This window comes from Echinops telfairi, unplaced genomic scaffold (genome assembly GCF_000313985.2).
Source record: "Echinops telfairi isolate 266 unplaced genomic scaffold, ASM31398v2 ScPeMD7_7412;HRSCAF=8450, whole genome shotgun sequence".
In the NCBI taxonomy this organism is placed as follows: Eukaryota; Metazoa; Chordata; class Mammalia; order Afrosoricida; family Tenrecidae; genus Echinops; species Echinops telfairi.
The window spans coordinates 9,668,500-9,685,685 of NW_022111312.1; the positions used below are offsets into that span (position 1 = coordinate 9,668,500).

The 17,186-nt window shown below is 58.9% G+C and overlaps 2 protein-coding genes across 2 annotated transcripts in view; one reads left to right on the plus strand and one right to left on the minus strand.

Moving 5' to 3' along the window:
- Positions 1-5,861, plus strand: part of BICDL1 (BICD family like cargo adaptor 1) — a gene marked incomplete at its 5' end in the record, with an annotated part of 85,926 nt that extends 80,065 nt beyond the window's left edge. Inside the window, 2 exons of the mRNA XM_013006399.2 lie at positions 2,812-2,932; positions 4,845-5,861. Coding sequence (XP_012861853.1) covers positions 2,812-2,932; positions 4,845-5,006 — 283 coding nt within the window. The remainder of the gene's footprint in view (positions 1-2,811; positions 2,933-4,844) is intronic.
- Positions 5,862-6,164: 303 nt separating this feature from the next.
- Positions 6,165-15,625, minus strand: RAB35 (RAB35, member RAS oncogene family). Its single transcript, XM_013006400.3, has 5 exons — positions 15,336-15,625; positions 11,603-11,726; positions 9,252-9,376; positions 9,044-9,168; positions 6,165-7,997 (listed from the first exon to the last, which is right to left on the minus strand). Exons 1-5 carry the CDS (start codon positions 15,589-15,591, stop codon positions 7,869-7,871), a joined length of 759 nt encoding a protein of 252 aa, XP_012861854.2. The 5' UTR covers positions 15,592-15,625; the 3' UTR covers positions 6,165-7,868.
- Positions 15,626-17,186: the final 1,561 nt, after the last annotated feature.

Here is a 17,186-nt window from a genome sequence, read left to right on the forward strand (position 1 = left end):
CGTTCACACCAACAACCTTTTGGCTACCAGCCAAGTGCTCAACCATATGCCCGACCAGAATGCCTTGTAGGTTGGGTTTGGTGTGGGTGTTTTTACATCAGGAGGATGAAAGTCTATGTGCCTGGCATTTTCCATGTAGTATATATTTTAGAGTGCTTTCCGAGCGGTTTCATTTGGTGAGCTCTTGAACAGCAGTGTGATAGAAGGGGGGTGGGGGGTGCAGGGAGCATACCTTTATGCATGACAACGAGTGGTATGTATGCTACAATTGGTAATAAAATGGTAACAAGAGGCAGTAAGGACTGAACCCTATTGGAAATTGGGGGGTCACCTCCTACCAGCTCTGGAAGCAGAGAGAGGTTGAAATTAGAGGCAGCCATGGTGACAGGACCAGCAGGAATTGCAACCCATGTCCCAAAACTCCCCCTGCAGACTCAGAGAAGGGGCCACAGCTGAGGAAGCCAACCTCACCCTCTGCCTGCTAGAGTGTGGGGCAGGGGGATTAGGGCTGGAGCCCCCCGCCCTTGCCTACAGGTTTAGGTGAGAAGAACTCATGGCCAGCGCTGAAGGTCACTGTCGGACCTTACTTTGGAATCCAGACAGGCAGTGGGAGCTAGAGCCAGGGAGGGTGTTGGGTGCAAGAGAGAAAGAACACACTGTCCAGTCCCAACCCTGGACAAAAAGTGGGACCAAATGGACCTGAAGCCTCCCAGCGCATGTCCTGGGCACAGAAACCACGGGCAGTCCCCTGTCCAGGAGGCTGTGACCGGGTGGCAGTGAGTTTCATTGTTCAGCACTGGTGGAGGCGGCTGACGGGGTGGGAGAAGGCTGCCCCGGTAGGGAGAACTTCAGGAACCTCGGTAGCCCTATGGGGAGAGGCTGAGGGGTCAGATCACTCCAGAAGAACTCGGCTCCTTAGCAATGACGGGAGCGTGGTGTACCAGAAGGGAGAGCAGTAGACGATGTCCCAGGGAGGGAACCATGCCCACACTTGTACAGCACTCCAGAGTTTGACGACATCGTTTCATATCCATCATTGCTGCTCCTTAGTCCGGGCTCAGGGATGATTCACCCACTAAACAAAGGTAAGCGCAGGCTTGCTTGTGCTGACTAATCTGCACGCACAAGCAAGCTTGTGCTTACCTGGCTCACTTGGTCCTCCATCCCTGCCCGGGGCCTATTCCATGATCGGTAGGAAGGTGCTGTAGGGTGGGGAAAGGGAGATGCCAGCCGGCCCTACAAGTAGCCTCTTAGATGTGGTGAAAAACTAGGGACACTGTTCCTTAGAGGTTAGTAAGTAAGCACAGGTCATGCTTACCTTGCTGACTGGGTAATGTGAAGCCTTGCTTCACATTCAGCCATCTGGGCCTCCCCACAGGCCAGCCTTATTGAGAGCCCCGAGGTTGGGTTGGGCCCTGGAGGAGAAAACCCCCGGGGAGGCGCTGACCCCAAGCCCCCCGGGGCAGGGGCAGCGTCACTGCACGCACCGCCAACGTGTTTCTGTTGAGCAAGGGCTTACCCGGTGAAAAACTCGAAACGTGATTAACGGGTGAATCCGCTTCTGCAGCTCTGCGCACGGCCCTCGTCAGTTTCTCATGAGTGACAGGCACCGAGGCACCTCAGGGAGCAAATGGAAGGCAGGGTCCCCACGCCGCTGACGGCTGCCGTCCGCGCCCGCAGGTCCCTCGTCCCGGCTAGCCGGGCCATTAGTCAGCACATTCCCGCGGCTCCACCCTGCTCGGCGCCACCTGCGGGCAGACGGCGGAAGTGCTCGGGCCGCCGCCACTGCGCGGCGCCCGCGAGTTGAGCGCACGTTCTAGTGCGGAGGCGGCGGCCCGGACGTGCGTCCATGGCAACCGGCGCCCGCGGCGGCTTCCGCAGTTCCCCGCCAGCCAATAGTAGCCGGCCTGACGTTCCCCGCCAGCCAATAGTAGCCGGCCTGACGGAGGCAGCCTGCAGCAGAGTCCCGGACGCTCATTGGAGAGGCGGGGGCCGCCACTGCAGCCGCAGTGCGGGGCTAGTGGGCGGGGTGGACGAGGGTGCCACGCACTGCCCGGAGCGCAGGCGCCCTCCCAGGAGGCAGCACTGCCGGGGTGTGTGACTACCCGTTGTCTGTAAGGCCAAAGAGCAAGTGACCCGAGTGCTTCTCAAAGGGCCACCTGCCCCTCCTCCGGCTGCCCTTAGTGTAGTCAGCGTCCCCAAGGACCCAGCACCTTGGGGACCCAGGTTCACTTTGCTAACACACAAGCCAGCAGTCATCCTGGGAGGGATAAGAGAATAAGATACATTCATTTGTTCGTTCACAACGGTGAGTGAATTCATTTCACAACGGTGAGTTAGCAATGTTGGGGAAAACAAACACGTAATACATGTCACCTGTTCAACACATGCAAGGACAAAAATGTAAACGTGTGAGAGACAGCCCCCACACCATCCCAGCACCGGGATCCTCCCTTAGGCATGCCCACTGCCATCCTCCTGGGCCCTCTTTGGGGCTCGTCTCCGCTCAGCAGCCCTCCGGGAGCATTCCCCACTGTGGCGAATGAACAGTCTGACTGGCGTATAGTTCCCGCATCGGTCACATCTGGAAGAGCTGCAGTCTTCACCACAGGCAGTTTGGGACACTTTCCTCGTGCGGGCACTCATCGTTGTCAGTTGTCTAAAGCCTGTTGAAACAGTTTCTTCCCATGGCAAACTGCCCCTCCGCCTTCAGAGTGCTCGTGAGCTGCACTTCCAGGGAGGAGCACCCTCACGGTCACCGCTTCTGCCCCGGAGCTCTGAAACCATGCTCCCTGGCTTGTCTGTTTTCAGGAAGAACGCTGTGGAGCTGGAGCTAGCCAAGTGCCGGATGGACATGATGGCTCTCAATGGCCAGCTGCTGGACGCCATTCAGCAGAAACTGAACCTCTCGCAGCAGCTGGAGGCTTGGCAGGTAACCGAGAGCCAAGGGCTGGGTGGGAGAGAGGGGCCAGCCCAGAGGTCTCTGAGCCTCAGGCCATGTAAAGAGAGGTGGTTACTTCAACGGGTCATTGCCAGACCAGCCTCTGGGGCCACTGCCACCATGCTCTCCAAGCAGCAAGGCCAAGTGCGGGCTCGGGCTCCCTGCTGCTGGCTCGGGCTCCCTGCTGCTGGCTCAGCCAGGGGGAGAGTCGCTAGTACCCTCAGGCAGTGGCGTCAGACGCAGCTGCCCTGCCCTCCCCAAAGGCCAGCTTCCCTTTTCTGAGAGCTCAGCCCAGGCCCTGGGGACAGTGAGTCAGTGTGTCCACATGGATCGTGGTCAGGAGCCTGCAGATCTCCTTAGGGCTGGGGCTGGCCTCTCCTCGATGAGGTGTTGGCGGGACAATTTCGGCCCTGAGTGTAACCAGGAATGCTTCTCCCAGGAACACCAACCCAGCCAGCTGGATGGCACAGGCGGCCTTTCGGGAGGCCGGCTCCGCCTGCGTGCTGTCCTGGCCACCGCGCCGCTCACCACCCTGTTCTTCTCTCTTCTCTCCTGGCTGCAGTTTGCTTCCTCAGGGCTCTTTACTATCTGGCTCCTTTGGTTTCTGATCTAGTGGCCTTTCTCAGTTCCCGTCTCAACAGCTTTAGTTGTTCACCCCTCCTGCCTTTGAGGTGAGACTGAGCCCTGCCTGCCTCCCCCGCTGCCATTGCCTCCTGCCGTGCTGCCTCCCCCTGGCCACCATCTGTGCAGTGTGACATGCCATCGAGCCTCAGCTTCCCCCATCACTGCCATGTCCAGCACATGGCCCGCCGCTGTCCTGACCTGCACCCGGACGTGCAGCTTTGCCCACAGAAGGAATGGCAGATGCAGCGTCATGAGCTCTGTGTGTGTGTGTGTGTGTCTTTCAGTTTCACTTAACGAATGCGATTGCTTAAAGGGTAGAAAATGCGTTTGCAGGGTGCCCGAGCAAAGACTGGCAGCTCTGGAAAGATCTCTTTTCCGGTGGCCCGGGCCGAGCTGGACAGCAGTGTATTGAGCAAGCCCAGCCCGTGCAGACACTGGGGCCTTGTGTCACATGGGTGGGGACTTGGGAAAGGGGAAGAAGAGAAAGGATGCCAGGCTAGGAGAAGGGTAGGTGTGTGAAGAGAACGGAGGGGAGGGGGCGGAACCATATCCGCCCTGTCTGTGCAGATGCTGCATGAGCCACCTTACTGCCCTCAGGTGGGGGTGGGGGGTGGGTCAGTGGAGGGAGCCCTCACCTGAGCATGGATGAAACAGCTGGCAGGACAGGTGGTGCCAAAGCCTTGGGGTGTTGGCAACAGCAGGCCCAGAGACACCTAGCTGGAGGCAGGCGGGCTGTGACAAGGCTGTTTGTTTCTGAAGCAGGGGGCGGCTTTGCCAGTGCAGGATCTTCTATCAGACGGAATCTTCCAGAGTAAGAACTGGGCTACTAGGATGTAGAGAAGGGGGCTGCTCAGCCTGTCCAGGGAACAAGGGCGGCTGGTCCTGAGCAGGACCACTGGCATAGACAGCACCTGTGGCAGGGAGGCCTCCTGGGGACTGGGGGGACTCTTAAAGGCAGGAAAGGGCAGCCCCCGTGAAGCCAGACCCTTTGCAGGAGAGCTGGCTGGCTGGACCCTAGGTCCAGGAGGAGGCCAGGCAGGCAGACCAGCTGGCCGTGGAGGTGAAGGACAGATGGTGTGAATGTCCACTGAGGGGCTTGGGGAGAATGACTCCAGCCAGGAGAACCAGCCCCCCGTGGGCCCGCGTCCATCTCGTCTCACCCACACCTTGCTTTCTACCCTAGTGACCCTCACCCATCTCATCACCTCTCATCATGCCCTCATGCAGTGTCCTCCCAGTGCACCCTCCCCCACCCGTTGACCCAACTCTCCCCCCACAGGACGACATGCACAGGGTCATTGACCGGCAGCTGATGGACAAGCACCTGAGGGAGCGGAGTCGGCCAGCCTCGTCCTCCCGGGGGGGCAGCAGCGCAGGCCGGGGTGATGGGCCCAGCACCCCTGAAGGCAAACGACTCTTCTCGTTCTTCAGGAGGATTTAGGTTGGGAGGGTGGGGGGCTTCAGGGCCGCCTCACTGTCCACAAGGGCAGTAGAAACCCTGCCCCCACCACAGGGCCAACTCAAGCTTGGGCACCCCCGGCCTGTTACTGAGTAGAGCTGACAGCAGGTCATACCCAGCCCACCCAGTGCTCAGTGCCCAGCCCCCAGCACTGCTTCTGAAAACTGGGGAGCAACAAGTGGAGGCCCTTCTCCGCATGCCGCAGGGAGCCACAGGCCCAGCCTCCCCGCCCTGGCAGAGGGGTGAGGACAGAGGAGAGGCGGCTCTCAGGGGAGGGGACAAGGCCACAGGTGTTCCCTGGCTCACCCCAGGGGCTGCGGTGGACGATCCCCAGGAAGAAGGGTCCTGTTCCTGACACCCGTTCGTCCTCCCCAGCCTGTAGTGGGCCCCTAGGGAGAGACCCTCCCTCTTACCACACCTGGCCCCTGGCCCTCAGATACTTCTTAGCCCAGCCAAGCAGGCCCAGGACAGACTAGCCCCTGAGGGTCTGTGGTCAGCCACAGGGCAACATAGTACCAAGGGGACAGGAGCACTGCGTCGGCCCAGGGCGCAGAAGGAACGCCCACCCCTGCTGCTCCGGCCACCGTCTGCTGAGGCCCAAGTCCAGGCCCGCCTCCCTCCCTGGGCCAGCCCAGCAGGGCCGTGGCAAGAATGTACTATAGATGTGTACATACCACAGTGCTGTACCTTTTGTATGTAGCAACCCTGTAAATACATGTATGGATTTTATAATATACATATTATATATAAATCTATAAAGGCATATTTTTAGAAAAACGGCACACCACTGCTTCTTTTGAAAATAGTCTGAATGAGAATAAAATTAATTTCTACAGAGCTCTTGGCTTGTCATTGGGTATTTGAAAGCACCGACCTGCAGGTGGTGATACTGGTGTCCTAGCCTGTTGGTGACAGCTGCTTGAGGAGGTCACAGACCCGCGGCTGCAGTGACAGGGTGCCCTCAGGCAGGAACTGTCGGCCCTGCTTCCCGTGCCCAGCAGACACTCCAAGCTTGGAGAAGCTTTGAGCTGGTGCCTCAGAGATGGCCTTGGGGCACCTGGGCAGGGCTGCCACCAGGACAATCAAATCCTACCCACCCACAGAACAGCTGGGGAGAGGAGACTGAACCCGGAAGAAAAATTGGCAGCTTGAACCTTTATTTTTAGTAATTTTTTTAAAAAGCATAATTAGAAATTTTCCGTACAGAAATCGTCCTAGCAAACCACTGAGCAGTGCTGTTGGACAGGAAGCTTTCCTCAGGTCCACCAGGACACCGGCCCAGCCCTGAGCCACACACCCCCACCCCCCAATCTGTCATGGTGACATTCAGACTACATCCTGTAGTCCCCAAACCACACACCACGGGGACTGGACACCCAGTGGCCAGAAGCCCTCAGGCTCACCCACCCACCTTCCCTAGAGCCCCGGCTCTTATCGTCACAGCACCTGTTTGCCAGGATTGGCCTGCATGGGGCCTAGCCCAAATGGGAAGGTGCTGCCAGTCACTGGGGGCCACAGCCACTCTGGCCCAGAGCTCCCCACCCCACTGCAGCTCCACCAACAGCCTGCCACAGAGCCAGGGGCTTTTGGTGGCCTGGGCAAGTGGAGAGAGTATTCGGAAGAATGGCTCGATTTTGATTATAATCCAACTAGATAGTCTTGTCCAGAGAGCCCGAGGTGTGAGCCGGGAGTGATTGTCCCATCAGGCCTCGCCGGGAAATGGTCTCGGAAAGGGAATGGAGCAAAGACAACCCTGGGGTGGGAACGCCCAGCCCGTGGTCCTGAGGCGCAGGCAGCAGTCATCAGGGTGAAGCCCCTGCCCGGTCCTCCCTACTGGTTGGGAAACGCTTTCAACTTTGTACTCAAACTGTCAGTATCCACAGCTGCCTGTCAGCCCAGCAGCTCCCCAGCCCCCACCCATATTCTGAGGTGCTTGGTGCTACACCTTAGTCCCAGGAACTCCAGTGGAGACCCTGGACTGACCACAGGGACCTGTCCCCACCAAGAAACAGACGGAGGGCAGGAGCTGCTCTGCCAAGAGCCCCGTCCAGGTTTCCTGACAGGACTCGCAGTGGGGGTCCAAGCCGGGGGAGAGGAGATGCACGAGGAACTCGGTTCGTCTGATTTGGCTTTAGTTCGCTGTCGAGTGCTCCTCTACGCGCCGCTGGCCACACCTCTGCACTCGCATCCCCTCCCTCCCCACGGGCCTGAGACGTTTGGGTACGGAGTCGACACCTACTCTTCCCTGGGCTGGAGACTCGGAGGCCGAGCTGGAGGCCTCTGGGATGAGGGGCTAGGGCCTGCAGAAGGAGACCATCTGGAGACCTGGCTTCCCAGGTGCCAGGTGCTTACAGGTCAGGCTCAAGGTGGCAGCAAAGGCCAACGGCCTAGGGAGAGACGAGAGCAGCAGGGTGCCCAGGCCCCCAGCCCGGCTTGCAGAAGAGGCGGCCAGGCCGGTCCTGTCTCCAGGAAGCTGCGGCCGCTCACGGAGCCGGTGGGGTGGTGAGGGTCTGCTGCAGCAGGCTGTGGAGTTAAGGAGACAAAAGGCAGAGCAGGACGAGGGAGGGGTGGGGGCGGGGGACGGCTGGTTCACGCAATAGACATTATGTACAGACACTGGAGACTCCTCCCCGCGCTGGCAGCGTCCTTGGCCGGGTGGGGGCACCAGCAGGGAAGGGCAGGTTTGTCCAACACCTTCTTGGCACTCGAGGGGGGAGGAAGGGAGGAAGTGCCAATGGCGCCTTCAGATACAAAAACGTGGAGAATTCTTTAAATAACGGCATGGAACTGAGACTGTCCCCCGAGGAGCGGCCGCAGTGCAGTCCCTGCGGTGTCGCTGGGCCACTAACAGCAGCGTTTCTTTCGTTTACTGTTCTTCGTGAGCTTCACCACGTCGTTCTGCTGCTGCTGCTGCTGCTTTGCTAGGTTGTCCTTCTTGGCCCGGAGGACCAGCTCTGTGATGCAGTTGAACATCTGTGGGAAGGAGAGGACACAGCGGTCACAGAGCAGCGAGGCCCGTCGCACACACGCAATGCCAGCTTCTTCAAACCCTTTCTAGAAAGAAGTGGTGAGCTGGTTTGCTTCAAGGTCAAAAAAGACCACAACATAGACCCACAAACTGTGTGAGTTTGGGGAAGTCATTTCATCTCAGGTTGTCCAGCCTTTCGCTCTTGAGGGAGAGAAACATCTAAAACCTTTCAAGACATCAGCTAAAGGTCCACTTGCTCTGTGGACGGAGAGCCCACTGCCTGCCTGCTCGCATCACTGGCCCCATGTGGGTGGGGCATGGGGTCCTGCCCGGAACTGTCCCCACGTCCCCGGGGCCTCCCACTGTCAGAACGCAGACAGCTGCACGTGCCACACCCCGCTGGGACAACCATCATACAGCCTTCCCTTGGCATCTAGTAGCCATGAAAACAGTGAGCAATCGGCCGCTCACAGAAGCCTGCAGGTTCCAGGCCACCCAGACAGAGGCACCTGGTGGTGGGTCTCCTAAAAACCACCCACGAAAACCCTGGGAGCAAGGTCAACTCCGACCCAGAGGAGTCACAAGCTGCCATTGACTAGACAGACCAGCGGTTCTCAACCTTCCTCGCGCCGTGACCCTTTCATACAGTTCCTCATGTTGTGGTGACGCCCCAGCCATAACATTATTTCCGTTGCTACTTCTTAACTGTCATTTTGCTACTGTTATGAATCGGGGGACCCCTGTGAAAGGGTCGTTCGATCCCCAAAGGGGTCGTGACCCACAGGTTGAGAACCGCTGGCCTATGACGGTAGCTGGTTTGACCGATGATGTAATGGGTTTCATTTAATTCCCGCCCTCGGGGAGGGGGAGACATCCAGTCTCCCAGGCACAGGAAGAACTGATGACTGGTGAAAGGAAACTGCCAAATGGGAGCCTAACTTGCTGTGCACACTTTCACTGAGAACAGGGTCACTCAGCATACTCTATTCGCGGCTGTTCTCGGCCATGGTAGCCTGGCTGTCCCACAGGCGCGTCTCCCCACCGGCCTCACCTCCTCCACGTTGATGTTGTCCTTGGCGCTGGTCTCAAACAGCTGGATCCCCATCTGCCCAGCGAATTTGTAGGCGTCGTCTGTCTCCACCACCTTCCGCTCAGGGTCGTCATTCTTATTCCCCACTGGGAGACGGAGCAGAGTAAGCCCAGCCTGGTGGGGCCCCCCACTGCCCACCCACCTGCCCCCAGGCCCGCCGTGGCCTCACCTAATATTCGGCAGACATCATCACAGTTTTGGTTGATTTCGTGAAGCCACCGTTTGACGTTGACAAAGGACTCGGCGCTGGTGACATCGTAAACCACGATGACCCCGTGGGTCCCCCGGTAATACCTGGAGGGCCAGACTCTGCGTTAGACCTTCAGGCTGGGCACGCACCCTCCACCTTGCACCCCGGGCCCTCGCACTGGGGTCTTGGGGCCAAGCCTGAGCATTAAGCAGGAGACCTAGAGGCTGGCCCTGATGGAGACTTCTGTGAAGCTCGGTTTATTTCTACAGGGGTTTGCCTCCACTTTTTAGGCAAAATGCCATTCACAAAAGAGGCACTATTTGGGAGCAGCATCTCTGCTCCCCTGGGGGCCTGAGGGCGAGGGGAGCCCAGAGACTCCCAGCACCCCGTGTGCGGACCTCTCGGCTGGAGGGCTCGACCAGGCTTCTGGCATGCCACTGGCACTGTGTCCAAGGCACCCAGCACGGAACACCTAAACTGGCCCACCCTCTGAACACGGTCCTGAAAGCAGGGGGACACCACGCAGAGACCTGTTCCCAGGCCTGGAGGGTGGGAGCTGCAGCCCTGAGCCTGAGAACTCAGCCCAGCCCTCACACCAGCCCCTGCAGGGAGGGTCACTCGGCCCTCAACCCCAAACTGCGTAACAGAAGACAATGAGTGCACACTCCACAGCCACTCACACGCAGCCCGTCAGAGAGCAGCCCGGTCATCTCTGAACGCTGGGGGCTTGGGACCTCTCTGCGTGGCAGATTCCTCCAGCGTCCACTAGGGACACTAGCAATGGCCTCTGGCTGCGAGGAGAAAGGAGATGCGTCCCCAGGGCAGACTCGCTTGCCTTCCCAGGGGCACAGGCTCCCAGGCTCCGAGGCCCCTTGTTCCTCCCAGGTCAGTGCATGCTGGCACCGTGGGAACCCAGTGCCATCCGGAGCCCGTGGAAGAAGTGGCAGCATGGAAGGAAGGCATCCCCACTGAGGACTGGGGCCCATGACCACTGCCCCCAGGGCCCCAGCCTGCTCGCACTCAGAGCTGTGGTGCGGCTCCCACTGCTGCAACCTCAATGGTCACTGAGACCTCCTCGGAGCAAGCACACCAAGGGTGCCCCCCGCCCGCCCCCACCATCTCCAATTCCGTCACAGCCATTTTCCCAGGGAGACGTGAGGCTGAGAGGGGAGCAGACACAGGGTCTGACTCCACACGGCGCCCTGCTCGCTTCTGCCCCGCTTGCCTTCCTGGCAAGAGACAAGGGTCTGAGGGGATGGGGCAGGGCTAACAGGATGTGGTTTAGTTTCTCATTCGATGCCCTGAACCAAAGGTCACACAACTGCACCCTGCCAGCCCACCTGCTGGACAGAAGACCCACTTCCTGGTCCCATCCCACCTGTGCCCCAGAGTCTTTGGGCAATTCCGTACAGAGCCCACTCTCCAGCTCCCCCACAGGCAGGCAGGCAGGAGATCCAACGGGGAGCTGGCCCCAGCACTGGGTGTCATCGGATCCCCCTCACGCACCTGAGAAAGCCCGCGCTGCCCTCAGGTGGCTGATGAACACCTCCCAGAACCCTCAACACAAAGCAGCTCTGCCCACCCGGCCCTCGGTGCACAGGTGGAATGTGCTCAGCCAGCCTGGTGGCACTGGCTGGTCTCACCGGAAGTGTCCTGGAGCAGCAGACAACTTTCCTCAAGTGGAAACCCTCCACCTGCCAACCAAGCCATGTCAGTCACTTCACCCTCTCTGGGTGTATGTTTGCTAAGCCAAGAGGATGCCTCACAGGCCACTGTCCCATGATTCAGTGACATAAAGTAGGGGGAGGCCTGAGTGACAGGCCTCGTCCTCCATGGGGCCCCTGGAAGGTGCTGAGCCACAGGCAGGTGGGAAGCACCCCTCAGCCAGCTCTGTAGCAGACAGGCCCCCACAGTGTGACAACCCCCCCTGACCAAGGAGCTCAGGGGGACAGTGCCCATGGAGACTACCACTCTGGGAACCTGCCCACCGCAACTCCAGGCTGCCTGCAGAGCCTGCGCCTTCCTGGAGCCCAGAGCCCCTCCACAGGGCTTCTGTCTGTCAGCAATGAGTCTGGGGCTAATTTCACTGAGCCCTGGTGAGGCAAATCCCACTGCCACCCTCACTGTAAAGAAAGGATCAGAGAGAAGCTGCCTGAGACTCCAGAGCTGGGCCACCATCAGTCACTGCCACCTCGGGCGGAGGCCCACACACACACTGGGACACGGGCAGGTGCAGCCAAACATGGCCCACAGGTGACCAGCAATGAGCTCCCTTCCGCAGGCCCAGGGACCCTGGCCGAGGCAGCACTGGGGCAGGCAAGGTGGCTCACGTGGAGGTGATGGTACGGAAGCGCTCCTGCCCGGCTGTGTCCCAGATCTGCAGCTTCACCTTCTCCCCGTTGATCTCCACCGTGCGGATCTTGAAATCCACGCCGATTGTGGTGATGTAGCTGCCTGCACACACAAGGCACTCGGTCAGCACCCCAGGGAGCAGCAGGTCCCCTACAGTCCCAGCCCCTGGACCACCGGCCAGGCCGGGAAAACAATCAACAGCAAAGTGGTGGGGAGATCACAGCGAGATGCCAAGTGTGCGAAGGAGATGTGACAGAGAGCGCCTGCCAACTGGAGCTTAGAGAAGGGGCTGGGAAGCAAGGCAGTGTCTTTTCTATTCCGTCAAAATGAACACGCTATGAAGGTCAGCTGGAAACCCCCTCAGGAAAGGAACCGCAGTACGTCCACGTGCGCATGTGCTCGGAGGGCTGGGGTCAAGTGCGAGGCAATAGGCAGGCGCAGAGAGGCGGGGCCTGCTCTCCAGCCTGTTTTCACCCTGCAAGTGTGTGCATGTGTGGGCATGCCCGGGGAATAGGCGGGCACAGGCTGCGTTCTCAGCAGCTCATGTGGGGCCTCCTGTACAAGGCGGCCAAAGCACGCTGCAAGCTGGCCTGGTGCACCCTAGGTCCAGGCCACAAAGGCCCTCACAGCTTTAGGAAATCCCACGGTAGTCTGACTGCTCCCCACGGAGCAACCACTTCTGCAGGTCAAGAACAGGCTCTGTAAGGTGTAGGAAGAAAAAGCCAAACCCAAACCTACTTGCTATGGGACAGGGAAGACCCGCCCTGTGAGGCATCCAAGGAGCTGTCTTGAAGGAAGTAGTCTGTCTCATCTTTCTCTTCCACAGTGGCCAGTAGGCCTGAACCCCCAACCTACCGGTAGCAGCCGAGTGCTTTAACCTGTGCGCTACTTGAGCTCTTTATTGTAGGAGGCAAAGCCTGCTGCCACCGAGTCCACTCTAAGCCTGTGCAAGCTCCTTAGGGTTTCTAAGACTCGATCTTTAGGGGAGCAGCCAGCCAGCCACCTCATCTTTCTCTCCTGCAACAGCTGGTGGGTTTGAACCAGAGGTTGAGGCGAGCAGTCCAATACCTAACCGGCAGGGCTAAGGGAGGGAAGCGACCAGGAAACATGGAGGAAGGCTTCCACTGGGGCCCGGCTGTAGACCAGCGGAGATGTCTGAGGCTGAGCTGGGGGAGGCGCACTGCAGGCCTCTCGGAAACCGGGCCCCACAAAAGCACACCCGGAAGGAGGGAGGGCATTCAGAAACCAGGCAGCAGGCCAGTCTGGAAGCCCCGATAATGTCAAGGGGTGTGGCCCAGAGCCCAGCCCTACGAGGAGCTCGGCACAGAGCTCACCATTGTTGTTGGCTGCCGAGGAGTCCGCGCCGACTCACAGCGACCCCGTGCGCAACAGGGTGAACAGCACCGTCCTGCGCCACCCTCACATACGCTCTATGCGGCAGCCACTGCGTATCTATCGCCTTCTGCCAGTCCTCCTGAGGGTTACAGTCGCTAACCAAAGATCCCCAGTAGCTAAGCCAATTCCTGCTTCACGGTCTGTTCTTAGTCTGGAGGCTCCGCTGAAACCCGTTCACTTTGAGTGCCTCTGCTGGTATCTGAAACACCGGTGACGGAGCTTCCGTCATCACAGCAACCAACACACAAGCCACCACAATCTGACCAACTGACAGACTGGGGGTGCTCATCACCGAGCAGCGAGTGTGCAAGCCGGTGAAAGAACCCTAGAATGGAGAGACGGCAAAGGAAGCTGAGAAGGGAAGTGGCCGGGGTGACGCCGGCCTCTGCGTGTCAGGCTCAGACTATACCCAGAGGTTCTCCACAGAGGGCCATTTTGCCCCCTAGAGGACATGAGTTATGTCTGGAGGTATTTATGGTTATAAGAACTATCATGCTTGGCTCAGGTGAGAGAAGGACCCAGAGGTGAGGCACAGCCAGAACCCCAGAAGCCAACCCCTGGCCACCCACTCTGACTCATGGTGGCCTCACGGTTGCAGGGCAGAGAGGTGCTCCATCCAGCTTTCAATAGTGGCTGTCTCAGAAGTTCTACCTGGGGGCAAACTTGAACTGCCAACCTTCTGGCACCCAGTCCAGGACCTCACCCCACGAACTGTTGTCATCCTTCAGACCAAGCCCACCTGGTCTGTACGGAGAGGTCAGGGAAAGAGAACTGAGGAGTGAGATTGTCAGAGCCCTCCAGGGGTCTGAAGCCGCTTGGATGGGGAGCTGCAGGAGCGCAGAGGAGGAGGGTAGTTTAGCAGCCCACTGCACCCCACAACCTGGATCTCTGAGCAGCGGGAGTCTGCCTCAGCTTGTGGAAGCAGGGCTGACACCACACCCACTTTAGGGGCGGAGACCTGACCACGGGCTCAGGGTCCCTTAGAGCACCAGCTTTCAACCCGTAACCACAAGTGGCTTGGTCACTTCGGGCTAACCCTCCACCACACGACAGGGGACGCTACCAAGCCCACCATAGCCACCATAAGGAACCTGCTGCACCAGTGAGGAGGGAAATGCAAACGGAAAGCAGAGGCCATCTCCTGCCTACCAGAGAAGCAAAGAGGAAGGCGCTGAGACCTAGCACTGATTCCAACTGGCTGGGGGTTCCGTCAGTAGGAGTTTAAATGACGTGAGCAGTACTGAAGAAAATGTGAAGGGCACGGTAGTGGCACAATGGTTAAGCACTTGGCAGCTAGCTGACAGGTCAGCGGTGTGAGCCCACCAGCTGCTCTGTGGGAGGACGATGTGGCCGTCTGCTCCCACGCAGACCACAGCCTTGTAAGACAATTTCAAATGCACCTAACCTCGCAGCACTCTGTAGACATGAGCTTCACAAGTACAGCAGGGAAGCCGTCCACAGTCACCCAGCTGCCCAGCTAAACACAGTGTACCACAGGTCGGGCCTGTCCCACTTAGCAGACACACTAACAACAGAGGCACTCGCCAGAAGCACAGTCAGTAAGCGAAGGAGCCCAAGGAGAGTAGTAGTTACCTGGTGGGCTGTTAACTGCAAGGTCAACAGTTCGAAACCACCAGCCACTCCATGAGAGAAAGAGGAGGCTTGCTGCTCCCATCAAGACTGAGAGCCTGGGAAACCCACAGGGATAGCTCTACTCTGCACCACAGGGTCACTGTGCGTTGGGACTGACTTGAAGGAAGCGCAGTTTTGAGTGAATTACTGAGTACGGCTCCGCCATCCCTGCTCTGGGCCAACGGCAGAGCCGGTCCGAAGGACCTGAGCGCTCTATATATAAAAAGGGGAAGGATGTCCCTTTAGTCTGAGGGGAAGGCCAGTTGCCGGGTAGCATGTGGACTTACGAAGCAGCCTGAGAAGACACATGCCACACCGAATGGAGACTACGAGGGACCACAAGGAGTCATTTGTTGTTTCACCTAGACGTCTCACTGTCTACCATTCTATACACACGTAGTGTCCTGAACTTTCGTCACATTCTTTTAGTTGTTGCCGCCGGGTGTCGGGGAACAAGCTGACCCGGGTGAGAAAACAATGGGCTTGCTGGGACAGGCTGCTCAAGACCAGTGAAAAGGGACCCAGGGGTGGTGGCTTTCTCACTTCCGCCACCCCCTCCTCCTCTCAGCCTGACCACCTGAATGCTGCATTTCCAGGGTGGCCAGAGCCAGGTGGTCTGGGGCCAGAGAGGCAGATTTAAAGCCTGACAACGCCCCCTCCCAGCAGCAGCCCTGGGGAACTCACCTGAGAAAGTGTTGTCTGCAAAGCGCAACAATAGACTGCTCTTGCCCACACCTGCAAGACAGAAACCAGCGAGGAGATGAGGGACCCTGGGGGGCTCCTTCTCCAGGGAGCGGGCAGGAGACGGGCCTAACTCAGAAAGCTCACTGGGACCAGACACACTTCTGCTCTCAACGCCCCTTTTATCTTCCCCTCCCTCCCTCCGAGTGTGAAGACAAGCCGTTCCCACCTCCCGGAAGGCAGTGAGAAAGGCCTTCATTGAGCTGGGCCTGTCCTGAGGACCACCCCAGGAACTTGAAGCAAGATGCCAGGCGACAGAAATAAGGCAGGAGGAAGGTCAATCAAATGATACTGAGCCCTCGGAAACCACAGCTTTGACTGGGGTGCCCCTAGAGACCCCCAGGGCTATCTGACGGGTGGGGAAACTGAGTTGCAGGGAAGTTGAACGGCTCGTCAGCTACCTTCTCACCTGCCTGGAGGGTCTGCACTACACCACCTCTCAGGCCCACAGGTCCCTTGCACTGGGATCAAGACCCTGCTCACCACCACCCCTCCTGGCTCCCTGATCCGGAGGACAGCGGGGACTCTGGCCACTTTTCTTCAGCACACAGCATGTCAGCCTGCCTGGTGGCCTGTCCCGCGTCCTCCTGCCCCACCACTGCAAAGGCCAACCAACCACAGAAGGAAATGCCTAACACACAGAGAACACCTTCTGTTGGGTGGGTATTGTGGTGCTCCACCAGGAGGAGGAAACTGAGGCTCTAAGAAGCTGAGCCTGAGGAGCCCTGGCAGGATGTGGTGAACTTGAGAACTCTCCCCAGACACACAGTGTGGGGTCTTCATGAGTCCACTTCCTGGAGCAGAAGTGAATGACCCGACAAGGCTGCTCACCACATGCCTGTTGAGATCTTGACCTGGGGCCTCGTGAACCCCTCCAACAATGACCAGGGCAGCTTGTGGAGAGAACCCCAGAGCTTGGACCAGAGTCACAGAGAAGCCCTTGATTGCATGGCTGGGGAAAACCCGCTACTGTAGACACGACATGACCACTGTCTGCCTCTCAGCGGACCCCCAACATCCTCTTGGGACAAGCTTCGCAGACGAGCTTGTTTCACAAAGTACACCTGGGTCTTCCCTCCCCCCGGCAGCCTGGGGGCGAGGCTCTCCCAGGCAGACAGGTGCTGCACCCGTGGTACCTGTTCTGTTGCTCAGCCCTGGACCTGTAGGGCTCTTGCTCAGAGCCACTTCCTCATTGCCTGCTTCCTGCTGAGCCAAGGAGAGCCTGGGCTGGGTCCTCCAGAGGCTCTGCCCAAGGCCAACACCCCAACAGCCCTGCCGGCTCCTCAGCTTCCTCCCGAAGCCTTCTGGGTCCAGCTTACTCAGCTGAAAGCTGGTGCCTGGGCCACTGGGCGGTGAGCTGCTGTATACAGCAACCTTGGCTCGCTCCGCCGAGGCGTTCATGGTGCCCAGCAACTAGTAGGTGCCAGCCCTCGTGCACTCATGACTCAACAAAGGATGGTCCCCCAGTGGCATGGCATCCAATCCAGTAGGATGACACCACCAGGCGGCCCCAACCAGCTGGATGCACACTGACAGGGTCTTTCCTAACACGAAGCTGTCCTTAAATCCCAGCACTCTGTGAGCGACCACAGGCCATGGAGCCGCCCCCAGAGAAGCTCGTCCTCCCGAAGCTCCCCTCAGGCCCCACAGAAGGACTATGTGCCTTCTACCTGCACAGTGGGAAGTGAGCAGGGAAGCACCCTGGGGAAGGACGTGACTGTTAACTGAAAGGTGGAAGGTTCGAACCCACCACCCACCGGCTCCACAGGAGAACGAGGTGGTGATCTGCTTCTG